Source organism: Poecilia formosa, unplaced genomic scaffold, assembly GCF_000485575.1.
Source record: "Poecilia formosa unplaced genomic scaffold, Poecilia_formosa-5.1.2 Scaffold38, whole genome shotgun sequence".
NCBI lineage: Eukaryota > Metazoa > Chordata > Actinopteri > Cyprinodontiformes > Poeciliidae > Poecilia > Poecilia formosa.
In genome coordinates this window covers 3265757-3286786 of record NW_006799977.1, presented here as the reverse complement: position 1 = coordinate 3286786, position 21030 = coordinate 3265757, and the positions used below count along the sequence as shown (strand labels likewise).

At 36.2% G+C, this 21030-nt stretch overlaps 2 protein-coding genes and 1 long non-coding RNA gene across 10 annotated transcripts in view; 1 reads left to right on the top strand and 2 right to left on the bottom strand.

Annotated features, from left to right (window-relative positions):
- csnk1g2b (casein kinase 1, gamma 2b) overlaps positions 1 to 9144 on the bottom strand; it is a 46125-nt gene extending 36981 nt beyond the window's left edge. For 2 of the 7 annotated variants that reach the window (XM_016670849.1, XM_016670853.1), the window contains exons 1-3: positions 9024 to 9144; positions 1998 to 2326; positions 1578 to 1881 (exon numbers count right to left, since the gene is read on the bottom strand). In XM_016670849.1, coding sequence (XP_016526335.1) covers positions 1578 to 1881; positions 1998 to 2119 — 426 coding nt within the window. In that variant the 5' untranslated portion in view covers positions 2120 to 2326; positions 9024 to 9144. Of the gene's footprint in view, positions 1 to 1577; positions 1882 to 1997; positions 2327 to 2605; positions 2696 to 2752; positions 2815 to 8783; positions 8932 to 9023 lie in introns of those variants that run through there. The other 5 variants (XM_016670855.1, XM_016670854.1, XM_016670850.1 and 2 more) reach the window with 5 other exon arrangements.
- LOC107836088 (uncharacterized) lies at positions 3281 to 4665 on the top strand. 2 transcript variants are annotated; one of them, XR_001661935.1, is made up of 3 exons: positions 3281 to 3367; positions 4334 to 4418; positions 4526 to 4665. It is a non-coding gene; the product is annotated as an uncharacterized LOC107836088 (long non-coding RNA). The 2 variants fall into 2 exon arrangements; XR_001661934.1 differs by having other exon boundaries at positions 3313 to 3408.
- A 3235-nt stretch (positions 9145 to 12379) lies between the features above and the next one.
- Positions 12380 to 18821, bottom strand: dmbx2 (diencephalon/mesencephalon homeobox 2). The gene is made up of 4 exons (XM_016670791.1): positions 16931 to 18821; positions 15580 to 15755; positions 14337 to 14512; positions 12380 to 13206 (listed from the first exon to the last, which is right to left on the bottom strand). Exons 1-4 carry the CDS (start codon positions 17065 to 17067, stop codon positions 12733 to 12735), a joined length of 963 nt encoding a protein of 320 aa, XP_016526277.1. The 5' UTR covers positions 17068 to 18821; the 3' UTR covers positions 12380 to 12732.
- Between the last annotated feature and the right edge of the window lie 2209 nt (positions 18822 to 21030).

The following is a 21030-nucleotide window of genomic DNA, read 5'->3' as shown; positions in this document are numbered from 1 at the left end:
TTAGATGTAAAATAAATGCCAATTGTGTTTACTGATGAAATGATGAAAAAAAAAAAGTAAAACATTTTTGTAGATTTCAAAACCATCACATCTCTGTATCTCTAAACTGCATTGAATTGTTAATCTGCAAGTGAGATGGCAAAAATATGACTCCTCAAGATATCCAGTAACTTAGTAGACAAAGTGATAAAGGAACAGTAAACAGTCTGGGTGCATCCAAATGTTGCAACTTATTTAAAACCCTGAGCAAAACATTAGTCAGAAGTCTTGCATCATCAAATTCCCGTTTGTGACGCCAAGACTCTGTAAGCATTATTTTAGGTTTGGCACGTAATTGAGGTGCCAAACAGAAAAGGTCACAGTGTGGTGCTAAGTGTATGTTCATTTTTTTTTTGCTGTACTCCATAAGGCGCCCCTTCAAAAAACTTATTTTAATTTTCCTCTGTGGATTAATTCAGTATTTTTGAATACTGAATTAAAATCAAGTTTGAAGATGAAATTCACAGCAAAAAAAACCCACCTGTTTTCTTCCTAAGTACTTAAAAATAACTTGTAAAAGTACAAACGCGCCCCTGCTTTCATTGGGTCTTTCTAGAGTCCAACACTTCATCCTCTCTATGATTCATCCAGATAGATGCTAGTGGGACTGCAAGGTCCTGGCGGCAGATGAAGATGGCACTGCTGATCGTTCCAGATATAGCTGGACATTACAGAGGTAAAAATACCCAACAGATGGGAGGTTCTCAAGCTAAAGGGGCTGAGGCAGAGAGTGCAATTAAAGATTTCAGGAGAGCAGAAGTGCAATTATGGCTTTGTGCCAACCGCGGAGCTTTTGAATGCCCACGCACACATCCTGGCATCCACATGAGAAAGAGTCATGACGGATGAGGAAACATACATGGAAGTAGCTGTAGGGAAAATGACGAGCACACCAAGAGTATGGACACTAGACTAAACCAGAATTTCAGTTTCATGTTTCTGACATCAAAGTGTTCCTGGGGAAGAATGTATGACTGATCAGAAAGCAATCCAAACTCTACAAGTGGCAACAGAAATGATGTTAAGAGAAGTAGGCGTTCAGAGGAAACTGTTGGGCAATCAGAAAGCAAACAAGCCTCGACATTTTATGTGGTTTAACCGAAATAAACATCACCGATACTGAACAATTGCTTAAGAAAAGTCTAAATTTCTAAAACAAGGTCCCTCAAATGTGTCCCAAAGTATGGAAATGTAGTTTGATGTAGTCTGGATAAGAATGTATAAGAATACATTTATCAGAACAGTTTAATCTGTAATTAACTTTATAAATTATTGGATTTAGATGGTGTTCTGTGAGTTTTTTCGCCCTCGTCTTTGCCATAACAGAGGCAGAAACGCTCATGAGGTCCAGATGTGGGAAAAAGACAGGCTCTATTCACTTCCTGTTTCTCTGCGTCACTTAAAAACTGCTGCATTTTAAAATCAAAAACACTTTCAGGCTAATAAAATTAGCAAAGAAGCATTTGTAACATGGGATGCAAACTATGCAGACAGAGTAACAGCAACTGACTGGAAAGTTTCAAGAGACGAGCACTTACCAATTTGATGGCCACATATTCATTAGTGTAGAGGTTTTTGCCCAACCTCAGCTCTCCAAAGTTACCGCAGCCGATTTTTTTGCCCACACGAAAGTTCGGGCCAACCATAAGAACTCCAGAATTGGTCCCTGTACCCCTGCCGCCAGTCCTGTTGGCCGTCGACTTAGACATCTTTTTGCCTTCCTCTGTCTCTCCTTTGCCCCCTCTCTTATCAAAATCCATAAGCTTGTGATACCCTGGCCTCTCCACGGTTATTCTCCAGCCATGCAAACCATAGAAACTCCAACAACAGTAATGGAGGGCACTTTAAAGAGGGAGACAGATATCACAGAACAGAGGAGAGGCGTTGCTGTTAAAAAATCCCGCGCACACTTAAACGAGCCAACACAGCAGCTGAAGTGGCCTGTGTGTCAATCATACAGCTTTTCGAGGATGTTGGTTATAAACAGGAGCTCCTTTTTTGTGGATTTCTTGACTCCAGTCTCATTCCCCGGCCCGATGAAAACGGCGGGTTTCGCTAAGCTGTTCCCGCTGACACACATACAACGGTAATCATGAAAAAGCACTCCAACGCGCAGCTACTGCTTCCACAAGGCCACTTGGGAACGTCATCTGGAGCGCCGCCTTTCTTCTGGTCAGCCTTCATTCACGCAGTGGAGACGCTCCATGTTGCACGGCTACGACTGGACTCAACCCAAAGGTCCAAGGAACAGCAAAACCGGGAACAGCTGGGACTGACGTCAGCCTGTCTGAAAAACAAAACAAAACACAGACTAATCAGTTTATAGATTGAGAAAATGTTTTTAAGAGCTTGCAACAGCCCACGTCATTATAAGTGGCTTAAACGTAAAGGTTATCTTAACTCAAAGTTATTAATCTTCCTTTAAAAAAAAGAAAAAAATAATCCATTGTTCCTATACATACTCTTCCCCGATCACATGAAACTGGAAAGTATGAGCATTTGCATTTTTCCCCATCGGCAGGTTGATGCATAACTTTTAGTGAGATGAAAAAAGAAAAATCCCCACCGTTTAGTTTGTGAGGCAAATTTTCAGTGAGCCATGCAAACATGCCTACATTCCTGGGGCATTAAAGTTCTGGTGAATGAGATCTACATGGATCCGTTTCCCAGTACGTCAGCTGTCACTAAAGCGTACGACGGCGGCGCGACTTACAACAGCCCCCGCCTCCAACGGTCCCTCATGTCCCCGAGGAGCCGAGGAAGACTGAAACTGTTCCAGTTTTTAAATGTAAACCAAAGACGCATCTTTTAAATATCTAAGGATTTTATTTTTTTTGGTAAATTTCCAAAACTGTTTATTTTTGAATTAAGGAAATATTTTTTATTGAGTAATTTTTTTTTATGCACATTTATATTTTGGGCGAGGTTTTATGCTTTCGATAACCACAAGTTTTTTTTTGTTGTTTTTTTTACTACATTTGCTAGCTCTTTGTATTTATTTTATATTTAAACTACCTGTAATTTCACACTTGTATTATAAATGTTATATTTACATTACCAATGTTGAACACTTTGGATGAGAGTAGCTTCCCAACATCAGGCTTGTGATTTTTTAAAAATATTCTATAAAATATACATTTTTCATTTAATTTTACAAATTTTCACTATTTCCTAAATATCTAGAAAAAACATTTTTTTCTAGATATACATCTACATTGATTTATTTATTTTTTTTAGAATTATACTTAAAATGCTCCTTCATACTTGCAGTCTTGTTCTCTGCAAACCCCACACATCCTGGACACAAACTATAGACTTTCACCTTCAGGTTGGGGCTACAGATCGCTTTTTGCTAGAAACAACCAAAAGGTATTTCTTATCTTAAGAAATAAAAAGTATGAATAGTCCATATCTGGATACTAAAAGACCAACATAAATCACTTATGCTGAGGTGAAGCTGTACAGAATCCACTACTTCTAAACTAAGAGGTGGTTGGCAAGTGATTTTTAACAAAAATCATTGAGGTTAAATTATTGAGGTTCTGTTACTAACATACTAATGTGAAGTAGTAAAATTGTTACTCAAGGTGAGAATCTCAAGAGCCCATGTCTACTTTGTTTGCCATTTGCAGGGAAATCGGTTCTGCTTTACACCTTTAAAGGCTCCACAATCTAATGAAAGGTGCTACAGAAATCCATTTTGATGTATTGATTCATTCAACATGAGCACATTTTATTAAATTGAATAACTTTAAAATAAGAAGTAGGAAAAAAAATGTTTAACCTAAAACACAAACTATAAATTACTACAAAACGCATGAAAATCTGGTTAATGATGACCGGTTCTAAAGTCGTTGAGGTCATTTTTTCAGGAATAATAATAAAAAAAACCTTTTTACTTCAATATCAAATTATGCTGACTGAGGCTGCTTTGTACTACTGCTGAAATAAGAGCTTAGTGCTTACTGGTGCAAAGCAAATTCAATAAAGCAATCAATACAAGCTGAAATATTCTGCAGAAGATCAGACAGATTTTTTATTTACGCAATTAAACTATTCAGTAAAACTCCATATAATGTGTGTAACTCACAAAAATAGACACTTTCAATTTGACGACTAGGAAACATTAGGTGACTTTCTAAGTTATTCAAAATGAGTACTTTAGAGTCCAAATTGTGGAAGTAAAAATATAAATTTGCACTTAAACATTAAAAAAAAAAACTGCAAACATTTTTAAGATAAGCTCTAAGGCTTTAGGAAGTTGCAGCATTAAGTCTCAACCATCTTTTTCCAGATTTCTGTAGGCAACAGTATTCGGATCACATCACTAGCTCCACTGTGTCTATGATCCGAGATGCTTCTGCTGATCAGGAGCGCAGGTAATGCACGCAAAAGCTACGGCCAGTGACTCTTCTCTATGGAAAGGCACTTACACAGATCAATGACTGATGTAATGCCTCATTTCTTTACATAATTTGCATCACAGGAAAGCGTCCAATTTGATGCATTCGGATACCGTCTAGTCTACGGATAACTCAGTTACATCTGGGAGACAAAACTAAGCCGTCCAGTAAACAACACCACAGTTTGTCAAACTTCAAGCTAATAAAAGACTTCAATCAAATATGGCACCTTGTTTTATTGTAATTAGTATGATTTCTGAAGCCTGAAATGTTTTAAGGATTGATAGAAAACCTGTGAAGGTCAACATTTCTTTATTGCTGCCATTTTCACACCTGGGGAACAGAAAGGACTGGCAGCCCTGCGTGCCACCAGTCATTACTCTGCCATGTCTTCCTTGTTGTGTAACAAACAACTGATACTTGCAGAAGGAAGTAAGATGAAAATACCTGATCTGGTCACACGATCGATTGATAAGAGGAATAAAATAAAAAAAAAGAAAAGAGCTCATTTCAAATGCAATTAAGCCAGATGATATAAAGACTAATAATGCTGATGATTATTTTACATCACTGAAATAAAATAATCACCGTTTATCATTTCAAAATAAGATATCGAATGGATTGGGGGGATGCTAAAAATGAATGAATGCGCTTTAATGAAAGCAATTAAATTTATGTGAAATGAAAAATAGAGTAATAAAATGTTCAACTAACCTGATTTAGTAAAGTGACAATAAATGACACAGAGGAGGAAGCAGATAAGCTTCCTAGATTAGCAGAAGAATTGCTTTTGGAAACAATTTACTACTAATATGTCAGCACTAAAATAAAACATTTTTCTTCTTAACATTTCTCTGCAAGTACAAATGTGTCAGAAGGCTTATAATAAACATTCTCATTAGGAATTACTGAACGGAAAATTAGACAAATTCACTGATTTTGATATAATATGTCGTGCTTTTCTTCTAATCAGAGGTACAGCTACTGATTTACAGTTCAATGTGAAAATGAACAAACTAGTGTTTTAGCAGAAGTAAAAAGTAAAGTAAAAACCTGTCTGTATTGATGTATGAATGCAAAAAATGTAAACTCTCCAACTAACAATCTGTCACAATAAGAGGCTTTAAAATCACCTAATTTGTACACCACTTAAATGAAGGCTAATTTCAGAAACTGTTTGATTTTCACCAGGAGTTTTTGTTCAACTGGGTGCAGATTGAACACCGCACATTGGATTAAATTATTCTTGGATTTAGATCTAGTCTTGCAGATCTCATCTTAAAAAAACATATAAAAAAAGCCAAATGGTCAGATAAAGACAGTTTATAGCCAGCGCAGACACTTTGAGTCAAAAAGGAAGCTGCTGATAATGCTGTTTATATCTGTAAAGAACTTGATCAACAGTTTTAAAAAAATGTTTAGAATTAATTGGCAAAACTGTAAAGACTGTAATAACTTGTCACATGTGAAATGCGTCAGTCTCATTACTTCTGTTTCTGGTCATTACAGGATGTGAACCGCACAGCTTTGATACCAGGTTATTATAATATATTAGATCAGAGATTAAATGTCTGCAGCAATGAAACACCATTTTTGTGAAAATAAAGACGATTAGTTGATAAATTTCCAAACTACAATTTAGAAACAGTGACTAAAGTTAAGATTATTTTCAATCAATCTGGTCAGTACCACAGAATATAATTTCTAAGATGATAAATATAAGTACAACAGTATCACACGGTTGCCAACATCTTGGTGATAAAGTCTAACAATGAGCTCATAGTTTCCATTATAGTTTGTTGATTGCTGTAGTGTGTTTGTGTGTGCAGGGAGCTAACTGTTAACATTTTTGATAGTTTCTGCATGAATTTGAATGGATGTTTATTTTTCCAATAATAAAAGAAAAGCTCTGAAACAGTTTTCTTCCACTGCATTCAAAACTATTTGAATAACTAGCTGCTTTTATAGACCTTAGACAACTTGAAGGTCTCAATCCAAGATGTCTGGATTTAACAAATATAATCATGACCTAAAATTGGCAAGGTTATATATTGTTATTTTACATACAACTAGCTAGAAACTGTTACATTTTTTTATTATAAGTGTAGCAACAAAAAAAAAAAGTTTCTCTTGGCTGATACTGAATGATACTTTCTTTGAGGTCTGACCTGGTAGACGAGTTTCTCTTCTAAAAACTATAATCTGCTACAGGTTTCCTGATAGAGGTGGCCGTTTTGATCCCAACATAAAACGAAAGATTAAAGTGAAGAAAATTTCAATATTATTCCCATTTCTGCATCAAATTATGATTTTAATACAAGTTTAAAGTACATCAAATTATGCTAATTACTGATATATTTGAAGAAAATTTTGAGGGGGTGGGATTTTATGAATTTTAAAATGCTTTAACTGGCTGTTTTTTTAGTGAATGCTAAATATTTTTATTATTTTTATTTTTTTTTTTAAAAGATCCCTCAGAGTGAATTATTTATTTTTGACATAACTCTGTTGTAGTAGCAATGTACTACTAATGTAAACAAAGAGGATTCAGTTGGTACTAAACACCAGGATTTTCTTTTGAATGACGATGGTATTATGTTTGCTACCTTCAGTGAGTTTGCAGCAATGGTTTTGATTCCAGTTCCTTGATTTGCGACAGTAACTACTGTACCCACATCTCCAAAAATGCTTTCTATTGTGGGTTACAGTTTTGAGAATCCCTGTAGGAAGCATAAAGCAAAACTCAAGTTGTTCAAGTTTAACACAAAAGAAAACAAAAAAACTTTTGAAGCACCTTGAGATAAATAGGATTGCTTTATCAATCAAATCATAGGTCAGAAAATGCTTGAGCTATGAAACATTTCATAGGTCAAACTATATATAAGCACAAAAAAACTAAATTCAATTTATTCAAAACATATGCGATGACCTGAGCAAACAATAGCTCAAACATAATATGTTTGCCCAAAAATAACTAAAATCTACAAATACTTAAGTCAACCTCTACAAATCCTTATAATTGTGCATTTTAATTATAAGGATTATAATTACAATAATCCTTATAATTAAAATTATGTTAGCCTTAATATGTATCAATACTCACATTGAAATCGACTTAGCACTACCGCAAAGGCTAACATCTGTTTTAAATAAGGAACTTGCAAAAACCGGGAAGGAAGGAAAACATAAAATATGGATGTATGGATAAATGGAAAGTCCATTGGACTGATGCATGGTTGGGCAGAAAGACTTAAAAGTTTTAAATCCAACTACATACTGTTCTAGATCTAGACAATAACAGTTAATATGTATTCAGTCCACTAAAATGTAGAAAATTCAATTAATATTTGCTGAAAGATTTACTTATACAATCGAAAAAGAAAACGATGAAATAAAATAACGCAAATTATGTGATGAACATTTATTTTTGAGTCACAAGTGTTTATTATAAACTGAGGGACTTCAAATAAGATTATTTCTTATCTTAATATGCTGCAACTTTCCCCCTTTTTCTCCTATATACAAGCGCTTGGGATCAAGAGAAGTTATTCTAATAATAACATCTCATATGAAATGTTTTTAACATATATTTGTAACATTTTGCTAACATTTATACTAACATACACACTGGCCTTTTAGCGTATGTTGAGGGAAGCTAATGGCTAACAAGCTTCGGAAGCGTCTAACAGCTGTCATTTAGCTTTAGCTTCAAGTAAAACCAAATGCTCGACTTTATTCTCGACACCACCTTTAGAAACTCAATAATAACAGAAAATTCTACTTTAAAAATATCTCAAAAACAATAAGTGAGGCTTCAGTGATACGAAAACCTAGCGTTAACCGCGGACAAGGCCAGATAGTACGATGCTAAATGGTTAGCTTCAAATCGCTCAGCTGCTAATTTCTTATTACGAAACTGTAGTCTACGACATACAATTTCAGCAGCAATTCTTTGCTATTGTGGTAATGTCGTTTATTTTCAATGTTTACATGATTTTTAACGTATGAATAGGGCTAAGAGAGCTAGCAACCACAAAAACACCGTCAATTTTGGCCCAACGTCTGATAAAAAAGAAAATAGAAAACAGCTAACCTTCTTACGTCAGCTACGCTGATAACAACTCAGGAAAACCACCACAGCTTACCTAAATGTTAGAAACCAAACTGAGCAAGTAGAAGCAAGAGGGGGCATAAAATATTCATTGACTGACATACCCAAAGCTACCGAGCTAGTTAGTTAATGCTTTATAACTGAAAAATAACAGCGTCCCAAACGACGTCGCGAGAAATACGACAAGATACTGTAGAAACGTTAAGAAACTAAAAAGACAATTTATTCACCTTAAAATGTAGTTTCACGGCTCAAACTTCGGTTACGGGTCTTACCCACAGCACTACCGGGCAACTCCTTAATCCTACCAGCCGAAACTGCTCACCAAGCGGCGCAGCCTGGATCTCAGAGACATTTTAGCAAACTAGCTCACGGAACGCCGAACCGGAACGCTCACAAACGGAGACACTGGGTCACAAAACACTCACCCTCCATAAAACAACTTTAGTCGTCAAAATACAGCGTGTTACCTTGTAATTTTCAGCTATCGAAACCCAGTCGAAGTCATGGTTGTTCGATCGTTGGCTTCTTTCCCGTTTAGCTCCTCTTGTCCCCAAGTTGCTATGATTTCACAGCAATGAAGTTGGTGTCTGATTTTTAGTTTCCTATTTGGTAAAGGACTATTCCACCCTATTTAAAGCTAACCAGACAAGATTTTCTACAAAATACACCCAACTCGAATTTAAATTAGCTTGACATCTGTATAATAGAACATGCCATAGCAGTTTTTTATAATGGTTTTGCTATTTTTTTGTACATCATTTCTGATTCACTGTTCAATGTAGCCTTCCTAAAACACGCCTCTGATGACATCACATAAGGCATGAGGCAATGGAACAGAGGACTTAAAATAGAAATATGGTTTCTATTTTTCATAACTTCACTTGTATAGTCCAATTCCCTAAAATATATTTACTTGTATTTGGTACAACTACAACTTTAAATGGATTTTATAAACATCATGATTTTCATAAACTAGCAGCATGTTTCTAGCTCTGTTGGATCTGATTTGTTGTTTAGTACATTTTTCTTCATAATCTGGTTTAGTTGAGGTGTTGAATTGACATTTGACATTTATTCCCTCTGATTTTAGGTGCTGTCCAACTAGAAGGATTGTTGCTTTTACTTCTTAAGTTTTGGATAGTTGTCAAAAATACATCCATGATAACAATATTGATTTACAACTTGGAGCACCTAAAAACCTCAAATAATTCCTGAACTACCACCCAAAATCCAAACCATCTCTTCCATTTATCACAATGGGTAAGGATCATTCACCAATCCCAGCTTTCTAACCATAAGACAAGGCAGAGATTTAAAGAGGAGTAGCAAAAGCAAATGAGGTGGATTAGCAAATGAGGTGGATTAGCAGTGCTTAGCAAAAACTGATGGTGTTCAGGACCTGTTGCTGTGAATTATTATCACTGCTGCCAGATTTTGTTATGACAGTCATAAGACTGTCACAGCGCCAGTCTTTAGTCAGAGGCCTCTTCAGAATCATTGTAAGACTGACTGCTAGTGGAGATTCTTCCAGCTCACAGCATCACCATCCACAATGACTTTTTGAAGAGATGTAGCTGAGATATGGTGACATTTATTTTCCCATTTGGATACATAAAGTATTTTTGAATTAGATTTTTTTTCTTTTCTTTTTTTTTTTTTACAATAAAACATGACTAGAATGCAAAGCTCTATGGGCACATCATTGCAAATTATAAAACATAATTTATATTAGTAATTTATATTAGTAATTAGTAATTAATTAATAATTTATATTAGTAAAACATTTGTTTTTTCAAACTGAAAAAAACTAATGTTTTCACACAGATTGACATATTTCAGGCTTTTATCTCTGTTCAGTTTAAATATAATTGTTTTGTTTTGGCTTACTGAAAAGTAAAAATTCAGTTTCTCGGAAAATTAGAGCAATATTTATGTTAAGGAAATGTTACGCCTAAAACAATCCTGACATAAATATCTGCTGACTTAACAATAGTCTTAAAGATAAGAAAGGTAAGCCTAAAAACATAGTAGCTTAATAACGCAGTTTGATTAGTTAAGGAATAAAAAGAGTAACTGTATAGTCTCCTACATCAACTGTGTGCTGTGAAGATTTGACTTGTCATCTTATCTCTGAGCAGATAATTCAAGCAGGTTTTAATTCAAAAACACCAAAAAGTATTCAATATTTATGTTTTTATTTTGATTTTCAACTAGAATAATAGTTTAAAGAACCACAAATATTGTTTTTTTTAAGATTCTGTATACAGTGTAAAACAACTCAGCTCATGTCTTACCATCTTAAATAGTTTAGGTTTTGAGCTAGGCTAATTAAAGGGCGAAATCTCCCTTTATACAAATGCTGAGTCGGAAGCCTCAAATCGGACGCCAACTTCGGCGTCGGTATGATTTCACTGTGGTCTCTTTAAGCCTCCCTCAGCTGCGCAGCGTCACGCTCATTCTCTCTGTACGACGTTACGCAAAAAAAACTAACTCAACTGGTTTGGAGAATACGACAAAACATCAGGAATACGCAGGAGCTGCTCTAAACTGGTTGGATTTAGTTGGTAAATATGTGATTTTAATGCCACGTATCAAAGAATGACTGGAAACACGAAATAAAATAAAATAAGAAATATTGTGATAATACTAGAGTTTAATTTAAATGGTGTATATTCAGACAAATTATTAAAAAGTTATTTTTGTGATACACAACTTTTCACATTTTTATCAAAAATTATGGAGCAGTAAGCACAAAATGTGTTTTTAATGTATTAATCTAAACAATAAGTTTGTTCATCCCTTAATAATTTTCCCATCTTGTTTTTTCAAACATTTTCTTTATTTTCTGATTTACTTTTTATGAACCCTGTTTCTTATTTATTAAAATAAGAAATCCTGGCATATCTGGATAATTTATGATATTATCATGTATTATTATGGCGACAATGATCAGCCTAATCTTACATTTTAAAATAATATGTTTCAGAAATAGATTTTCTCACGTGGCAACTGTTGGTTGAGTTTGTTAAAACAAACTGCAGAGTTTTTTTTTAGCATGCTGAAACCAGTTTTACTATCAGTACTGCTAAGGCTCACAAAGCTTAAAAAAAACAGAAAGAGGTGGATTTGTTTAATTTAACGCCTTCATGCTGCAGCTCTGAGTCACTTAAAAGTAAGTCTTTCTAATACATTTTCACATCTACATTTGAAACCATATTACACCACTGAAATATTTCTAGCTGCTGGCGAAAATAAACAGACAATAAGAGTCCCAAGTTAATATGTGTAAGTAAAAGTAAATTACATCAAGGTTATCTTGACTTATACCATTAGACAAAAACACAGTGAGTAAAATCTGCATTGTAAAAAATATTTAATCTTTACACACACAAAGGGATACCAAGCTAGGTTTTCACTCTGACACCCCTAAATGAAATCGATAGACATCTACAACCGTTACAATCCAAAGAGACATTTTGGCTTCCAAACCAGCTAAATACATTTATTAGAGCCATACATGATCTTTAAAAAACAATAGTTTTGATTTTTGACAGAGGAAATTTATCATATATGAAGAACTAAAATTGTACTTCTATTTTTAGATTCTAAGCAGAGAAAAACAAAAGTTTTGAATGAGTATGGATACAATTAATATTTGTGGGAAATCAGTCAGTTAAGTTTATTTTTATAGCACATTTCAACAACGAGGCAGTTCAAAGTGCTTTGCATTGTGAAAACAAAAACTGAATTAAAAACAAAAAAACCAAATAGTTTCTAATCTGACAACATGAAAAATATATTTATGGTACTTTTAGTACCATTCTGTTGTGGAAATTCAGTAAAATAATTTCATAAAAATATGCTAAAACCTGCATTTGTACTTATATTTAAACTCCTCAGTTAGCAAAGAGCCAAATAGCTACTTGCCTCTGGAGGCTCAGGTTGCAGACATCTGGCTAAACATACAGCCAGAGTAACAAAGGAATCATTTAAGTCAAAGAATATGCATTTGTTGCAATGGCCTAGTCAAAGTCCAGACTTAAATCCAAATGAGAATCTGTTGCAAGACAAAAAGATTATGTTCACAGATGTTCTTCAACCAATCTGAGTGAAGACTGGATGGTAATTTCAAGGTGAAATGGATCAAATTCAAGATGAGTTCAGAGGGTTTGAATGCTACAGGTTGCGGTGGCCCAACACTTTAGTGGAGCAAGTAGTCTGAAGAGCGGGGCTGCCATTTTTGGTAGCAGATGAAGGATTCCCTGAGGTGGAGAAGTGCTGATGTATGAGCGGCCAGAACAGCGGAGGAAGTGGAAACTCAGTGGACAGAAGCGGCTGCTGAGGCGGGCGACAGAAACGATCTGCAGCCAAGAAGGAGAGAAGCGGCGCGGACGGCAGTGAAGGAGCAAACGGCGACACGTCAGAGTTAGCATCCTGGGTTTTATCCACGGTGGGAGTGAACGGAGGACAGAAACGCGAAGAAGCTTGGCTTTCAGCGTGTGATGTGATGACGTCCTGTTTGTCTTCTGTCTTCACTTCCTCCGGTGACTTTTTGCTGCTCCGCAGAGTTTCGTCCAGACAGGAATCCCGTGGAAGAGAGGAGCTTCTCTGGCCTTTACGGTACTTTGCCCTCCTGTTTTTGAACCACACCTGCAAAAAGACCAGCAGAAAGACAGAGAATATTTACACTTAGGACAGAATTAGTGATTAAAATGATAAAAACACACCACAAGAAGTGTTCTATATCAGTCAATATTGATAATTATTGGCTTTTTTTAAAACTGGTACAACCTATCCTGTTTTAGCCACATTTTCACTCCACACTGTTTTTTTCTTTTTTAAAGCAGTTATTAGGCACAATGGCGGAACATTGGACTTATGCTGTGCAAGTTGCCTAGCAAGTTGTTGCTAGGCAATCATAGAATGAGTGAGTTGCTAGGTAACCAGAGAGCGAGTGAGTTAGTTGACCCCACCAACCTAGCTTAGCAAGCTGAGAGAAACTGAGCTGTTAAAGCTTTTACTCTGGATCAGACTTCAGTGAAATGACTGCATATTCTACCAGACGTATTATCTGTTGGTATTGATCATGCATCTACCTTGATATAGGTTATTATTGATTTATTGGCTAGCCCTGAGTCTGCATGTAATTGTCCTCTTAAGTAATTTAAATCTGTTTATTTGCTTAGTTTCATGTTATCTGTACACTGTAAAACCTAACAGTACATCTTAACAACAGAAATAAGTTGAAATAACTTAAACCTATGTTGTGGTAACTCATTCTCATCAATTAAAGTAACAGAAATACATTTTTGAAGTAATAACTGTGTTGTTTTAAGTTCAACAAAAGTTTTGGGAAAATAAAAAAAAAATATATAAAGTATTTAAATTTTGGTCCATTGACTCATTTTTGTTTAAGTTAACTTTATATCAAATGAAAAACATGTTAAGCATGGACTGCTTAATAATATCTATCTATCTATCTATCTATCTATCTATCTATCTATCTATTTGATTTTTATTTTGAAAAATGGACTCATTCTTTGAGTAAGACCTTTTATACCTGAATGATTCATATGTCAGAGTTAAGAGCTCAAACAAACATCAAAACCAAAACATTCTTGTAACATTTTTCAGATGTTAAACATAAAACAGAAGGATTTCCAGAAAGCTTGGAGAACTGATTAGACCCAGAAAGTTCAACTGAAACGTAAGAAAGCGGGGAATGACTCAGGACTTTTGCACAGTGACGTCAGCGTGAGTCACGTTAAGGGTGGTGCCACCTGAATGCGCGCCTCAGGCAGGTTGATGCACATGGCCAGCCTCTCCCTCATGCTGACATCCGGGTACTGCGTCTGCTGGAAGGCCTCCTCCAGAGCCTGCAACTGCGGCACTGTGAATGCGGTGCGGCTGCGTCGCTGCTTCTGCTGGTTGCCATAGCGAGCCTCCAGGATCAGCTCTGACAGGACAAAACACAAAAAGGCCTCATCTACTTGAGTAACAACTTAAGTCATTTTATCATGAAGTACCACTACTGCTGAGTAAAATCTCTGGATACTCGACCCACTGTGAGCAATGTCACTAAGTAAATAAAAGTTTGTTTTACCAAAAAACTAACTTTTTGGTTAAACCACCCTCACCCCAAAAAAAGTATGTGATTGTGACTTTTAGGTATGTGAGGTCACAATCATATACCTGAAGATTTTATAATCAGTTAAACTGATAGGAAAATTTTTATTTTGCTTAATTTTGTTATTTTTATAAATAATTTTCAATTTGATCTTTAATTTACCAACATTTTCAGATAACTTTATATTTTGGTCTGTCTAATTATGTAATTTTAAATATTAAATGATTGATGTTTTGATCAGTTAAGTAGCCTTTTCACCAAATACTTGTACTCTTACTTATCTAATGTCTTGGATCTTTACTTTTTACTTTCACTGGAGTAACTTTATTATAAGGTATTGCTATTACATTTCTGGATACTCTATTTACTGTGAATAACTTCAGTGATTGAAGAACAAACCAAAAAATTCAGACACACACCTGAAGTTTTTGTTAAAGTTCTGTAATTTTTATATTGAAAGATTGGGAAAATGTTTCATTTTATTTTGTAATTAATCTTTGGTCTTTAAAATATCTGCATTTCCACATAACCTTATATTTTGATCTGTCTGATGATGTAAATGTTGTATATTAAATTATGTTTTGATCTTGTACTCATTACTTGAGTACTCTTCAATAATTTCTTGGATGGTTAGTTTTTATTTTAACTTCTTACTTTTGGCTATTCTACCTACCTCCATATCTTTATGGTAATTTTATCTTCTTTGCTACTTTAGATTAGCTAATGTTAATAATACTCAATTTAGGCTAAATCCTCATTTTTAATAGAGATCTCAGCAGAAGATTGACATTTTAAATCTGTTTGTTTTTTCTATATTTTTATCAGTGATGATGACTTGAAATCTTCAGTGAACTTTTCCCTGAAATGTTTGTTTTTGTTCGGACCTGTTGACCCACCTGCGAGCCTCTCCGCCACAGAGAAGGTGTGCGCCGCAGGAGCTGGAGCAGCGGGGTAAGCCTGGTACCGCTGCGCCACCTGGTGGCGGAGGTCGAACAGCACCGAGTTCACACCGTGGACGGGATACACGCCACTGCCCGTGGTTCCGTAGAAACTTAAGGAGTTCATCGCGACTCTACATCAACAAAAGTAGTTATTCTGATGATATAGCAACTTTGTTATACTCGTGAAACACACTGAAGCACATAAAACCCTTAAAATGCTAAATTAAATAATGGTATTTAGCAACAATTGTGAAAACAAATGTGGATCATTTTGCTGGATTTCTTTGATTAACATCGTTTTCATTTGAACAAACTCCAGATATTAGTGAGTAAATGAGTAATTAATGGCAGAAAAATAAAAAATAAACACAGAGGACCACAAAGATTTATGATAAAACCAAGAATATTTTCAGTAACAATAACTTGCTCTCACAATGAATGGTATTTTTTTATTATTATTAATTTTAGAGCTACATAAAATATGAAATAGCATTTGCCAACGCAATATTTGTTCATGCAGTATTTTAATAGATAAAAAATATTAAATATTTGATGTGTCATCATGCATTAATTGTCTTGGCATTAATAAGATATTTGGACAGTTAGATGGACTCCAGGTGTACATGTAGTGGCTGAAATGCTAAAAGAGATTTGTCCCAGGAAGATGAGCGTTTAGCATAATCAGTATCAGCAGCAATTAAATGTTTTTTTCTTTTTTTTTTTTTTTACATAATGCATCTATTATGCATCTTCATGTAAAAGACATGAAATTATAGTTTTAGTTTGTTTTACACTCGATTGTAGACGTATGAATAAAAAGCAAAACAAAACCCAAAACAACAACTTGGAATATACAAGAGACAAAGATGTGGGGCTAAAAATGCGTATAATGTGTAATATAAAAAACCAATTTAAAAAATAAATCTGATAAATAGGTTAAAAACACATGTTAACAACAAGCCCTTTTGGTCTTTCAGAAACAAACTGTAGCTACAGCATCATTGTTAATAATATTATAGTAGTAGTATTTAAAAAGGTTTAACTTGTTCAAACATTTTTCCAAACTCATTTTCAGTTTACTAAACTGGCTTTTCTTCAAGTCGTAATCTGTTAAATCACACTTGATTACATGAATCTGTAGAAATTAGCATATTTTGTTACGCCTGGTACCATGCATCTCTCCTCTTAAAAGGGTAATGAAATGTTGTACTATTTATAATTAAATAAACATAATATAAATGTGATTTTAATGATGGTTACATCATATTTAGCTGGATTACTGTCCCACCATTCAGCACCAGATTACCTGAGGTTTAGATCAGTGGAGTTTCTCCAGTCAGAAGTCAGCCTCCAGTCCAATTCAGGCCCAAATAAATCCTCAGGCAGCAGCAGCAGCAGCAGCAGCAGCAGCAGCAGCAGCAGCTTCTTTTCCTGCAGCTTCATGAATCTCCTTCCCTGAAACCATTCTCACCCCGGACTATTTAAGACGCCTTCACCCAGGCTCCCTTCAGCCATTAGCCAATGGAAAGGAAGGTATTAGCTGGGATTAGGTGGGATGAGGGAAGAGAGGGGGGCAGCTGGGAGCTCAAGTTTTTTGAAACTATTGAACTTGAGAGATTTATGCCAAGGATCGCCCAATAAGGGAGCGTTTCATTCCCTCCCCAGTTAAAACAATTGAGACAATGTGGAGGGCTAATCTCCGAGGCAGGACAGATTAAAATAACAGCCTTTGATTGTCCTCTCCATTCTCCCATAGCGCTGCTGCTGACAGCCCCCCAGCCACTGCTCCTCCCTGATGGGGGGTTTGTTTTGCTAACAGCCACCATATTTCCCCGATGAACTGTCACAATGAGAAGTTAATCTGAGCCAGCGAGAGCAATTCCTCAAAATCCTGTAGGAATTACCCCAGATTATACGAGAAATCGAAGGAATTGTAGTTTTTCTTTGTGCATATCCATGTTAATTTGGAGGAATTTCAGTTTTGTGTCAGAATATTTTATTTGTAGAATGAATTATTCTGAAAGTGAAATGCTTTTTTAAATTTTTCTATGTAGCACTTCTTTCTAAAATTGTCGATAGCTGCAGTTCCAAACACCAAACATCATATTTTCTGCTACATTTTATCAGAATATATAGAAAATTTGAACTTTTTGGCTTGCATACAAAATTATTTGTAGCATAACAAGTTTCACATCCAACAATAACTTGATCTGCAGCATAAAAGTAATTAATTTTTCAACATGGTACTTCTAAAGTTGTGTATACAGCTGCAGTTATGGTGTGTTATCGACATTTTAACCCCTAGCATAAGACTTTCTGCAACATTTTATCAGAATATTTACAAAATTCATACCAGAATATTTACTAAAGCTTAAATATGAGTACGTAGACTAAAATCCAAGTAGTTGTGTTAATGTAATGTACTAGTGATAGAAATGTAAGCAATTTCTTTCACATTTTCTTTCACTTTTCCTCTCATTTTGTTAATAAGTAAAAATCTGAAAAGTACGGTCTGTGTTTGTTTTCCCCTTTTACCTCTAATTAATATTCAAAGCAATCAGCTGAATGAAACAGGCCTCTTAACCAAATAAAGTCCACCTGCTTGTAATTTAATCCGAGTATGAATACAGCTGTTCTGTGAAGGGCTCAGAGGGGTTTTAGAGAGTATTTATGAGCAAACAGCATCATGAAGACCAAAGAACACAGCAGAAAAGTCAGGGAGAAATCTATGGAGACGTTTAAAGACGAGTTAAGTTGTAAAACAATATTTCAAGCTTTAAATATTTCACTATCCTGTAAAAATGGAAAGAGAGGTTAACAGAAACCCACCAGGACATGGCCGTCCGTCTGAAGCATTAACCAAAGAAACTCTGCAGGAATCTGTCAGCACGACTTCCATTAGCTGAACACGTGAAAAAAACAGAGAGGAGCCATTACTGAAGAAAAATCACTGATAAAAGTAATGAATGGAGTCAAATTCAAGACAATCACAGAAGGAAACGTGTTGGAGGTTGGAAAAAATCTGAGATTGGGACAAAGTGTAACCCTCCAGCAGGATAACTGGTTTAGATCAAATCATATTTACGTGTTAGAATGGCTCAGTCAAAGTCCAGAACTAAACAACAATAAGAATCTGTAGAAAGACTTGAGCTCTGACTGAACTTCAGCTATTCTGCAAATAAAAGTGGACAAAAATTCAGTGACGCACCTAAAAAATTATTATTATTATCATTATTATTATTATTAACTCCAGATGTTATAAAAATGCTGTACATCAAATTTTACTTGTAATTTAATGCCTTGAAATTTATCTTTAAGAAGCTCCTGCTCTTTCCAACGCTCCACTTTCAGGAAGTCGTCACAACATGGTTCCTCTATTAACCCTTTAACAGCATTCTTACCGGCATTTCACTGACAGGTGACACCTATAACAAGCTCAACAGATGAACAGTTCCACCAAGTGTCTGCTAATTGCTGCTGGCTAGTCTTAAGGAGCTGAGTGGAGAAGTCATGGGGGAAGGCTGCTCTGTGAGAAGGAAACTTGAAGGAGGAGCTTCGTCTCAAAGGCGGGGCTAGGTCCAACCTGGCGTTTTGCACAGCTGAATGGTTGCCATGGAGATTAAAAGATTTCTCAAACATGTATGAAAGAATCAAAGAGACACTCCAGGTGTGTTTTTGAAGAGGGAATAAAATTATAACGATACAAAGTTAAAAGACAAAACAAAAGACGAAAAGAAAAAAAAACAGTAAATTTTAATTATTGCCTCTTTAGATAAGAGGGGGCCAAGGATAGGACTTTGAGGAACCTCACATGTGATTTTTGTCCAAGATGAAAAGTTACTTATTAACAAAAAGAGAAGTCCCTGTTCTTAAAATAAGACTTGAACCAGTCATATACTGTTCCATTGAGTCCAATAACAGCTTTACTACAATAAAGACAATTCTATTTTTATATATTGTTTGTTTTAAAGATGCTGTATGTAACCTTTTATTAAAAATATATATTTACATATTTGTTAAAACTGTCACCATGTCATGACAGTATGTTATGAGACAGTTAGTTTGTGAAATGATCAGTCTCTTCCACCTCTTCCCTGAGATACTCTTACTGTGGGAAGAAATGCTACACTCCTGTGTAATCACAAACAACCAATCAGAGACAGGAGGAGGGTCTTAGTGCTGTCAACCAACTCATGTACGCTCTGGTAAATGTGCTAATGGTGGGGAATCAACAGAAAAACTGTTTATTGTGGCCTTGCTAACTAGCCAGAGCATTCATGACAGGCTGTGCAGCTCTCTGCAGCATGGAGTGTTGATTGACAGCGCTAAGACCCGCCTCCTGCCTCTGATTGGTTGTTTCTAATTAGCACAGGGAAAAGGCAGAGGAGCTTGATTTTTTTCACAGGCTGTCTTAAACCATAATGCCATAACGCAGTGACAGTCTCAACAAACATGCAAAAAAAATTTATTTTTATAACAGTTAAAAACTGTAGCTTTAATTTGAAAAACTCAAGGATGATTAATCCACCAAAAAGCTAGCCAGAATTGACCTTTAGTCCTTTGATTGAATACTATTAGCACTGTTATATGTAAGCTATTAATATTATTGAGATATGTCAGTGAGTTTCGGGGTCAGCGTTGGTATCAACAGGTCCATCCGTTCAGCCGAACCCTCAGAGGAAATCTCATGTTTTTATTCCCAGATGAAGCTGTGGGCCGGCGCAGCTCCTCCACCATCAACCACTCAGCCCAAGATATGTGAAAATGTTTGGTGCCGTTTCCTCCCCCAGCCCTTTTCCTCGTCCTTTCACCGTTCCCGGCTGTCAAGCTGTATTAGTGTCCGATAGAAATAAGTCATTTAGAAGAGGCTCGGCCGGCCGGCCCCTCCGCCCCGCTAAAAGCTCCAGGATTAGGTCCCCGGGGCCTTTGTCTCCGCAGCCCCCAGGATTAGGGGAGATTTACTCTGAGGAGGGAAAAAAAGTAGTTATTTCATGGCACTTTCATGATGAAACCTGGCCAAAGCTGTGTTGGCTGGGGGGATTAGAGGCGCACAAAGAGTGTGCTTGTGTGTGACCCTCCCTGTCCCCGAGCTGCCACAGCCGACTGGCTCTCCTTTCCTCGGATCGGTTCCCCTCCTTCTGGCTCACCTCCTCCAGGAGAAGAACCTCCTCCAGGTTCACTTCCTCCAGATTCCACTCCTTCAGCCTCACTTCCTCCAGGTTCACCTCCTCTAGGCTCACCTCCTCCAGGAGAAGAACCTCCTCCAGGTTCACTTCCTCCAGATTCCCCTCCTTCAGCCTCACCTCCTCCAGGAGAAGAACCTCCTCCAGGTTCACTTCCTCCAGATTCCCCTCCTTCAGCCTCACCTCCTCCAGGAGAAGAACCTCCTCCAGGTTCACTTCCTCC

Coding starts and splice junctions, on each gene's coding strand:
- dmbx2 (XM_016670791.1), bottom strand. CDS start 17,067: ATGAAGCTGCAGGAAAAGAAGCTGCTGCTGCTGCTGCTGCTGCTGCTG. Junction 15,756..16,930: donor TCCACTGATCTAAACCTCAG/GTAATCTGGTGC, acceptor TTGTTGATGTAG/AGTCGCGATGAACTCCTTAA. Junction 13,207..14,336: donor TGCCTGAGGCGCGCATTCAG/GTGGCACCACCC, acceptor GTCTTTTTGCAG/GTGTGGTTCAAAAACAGGAG.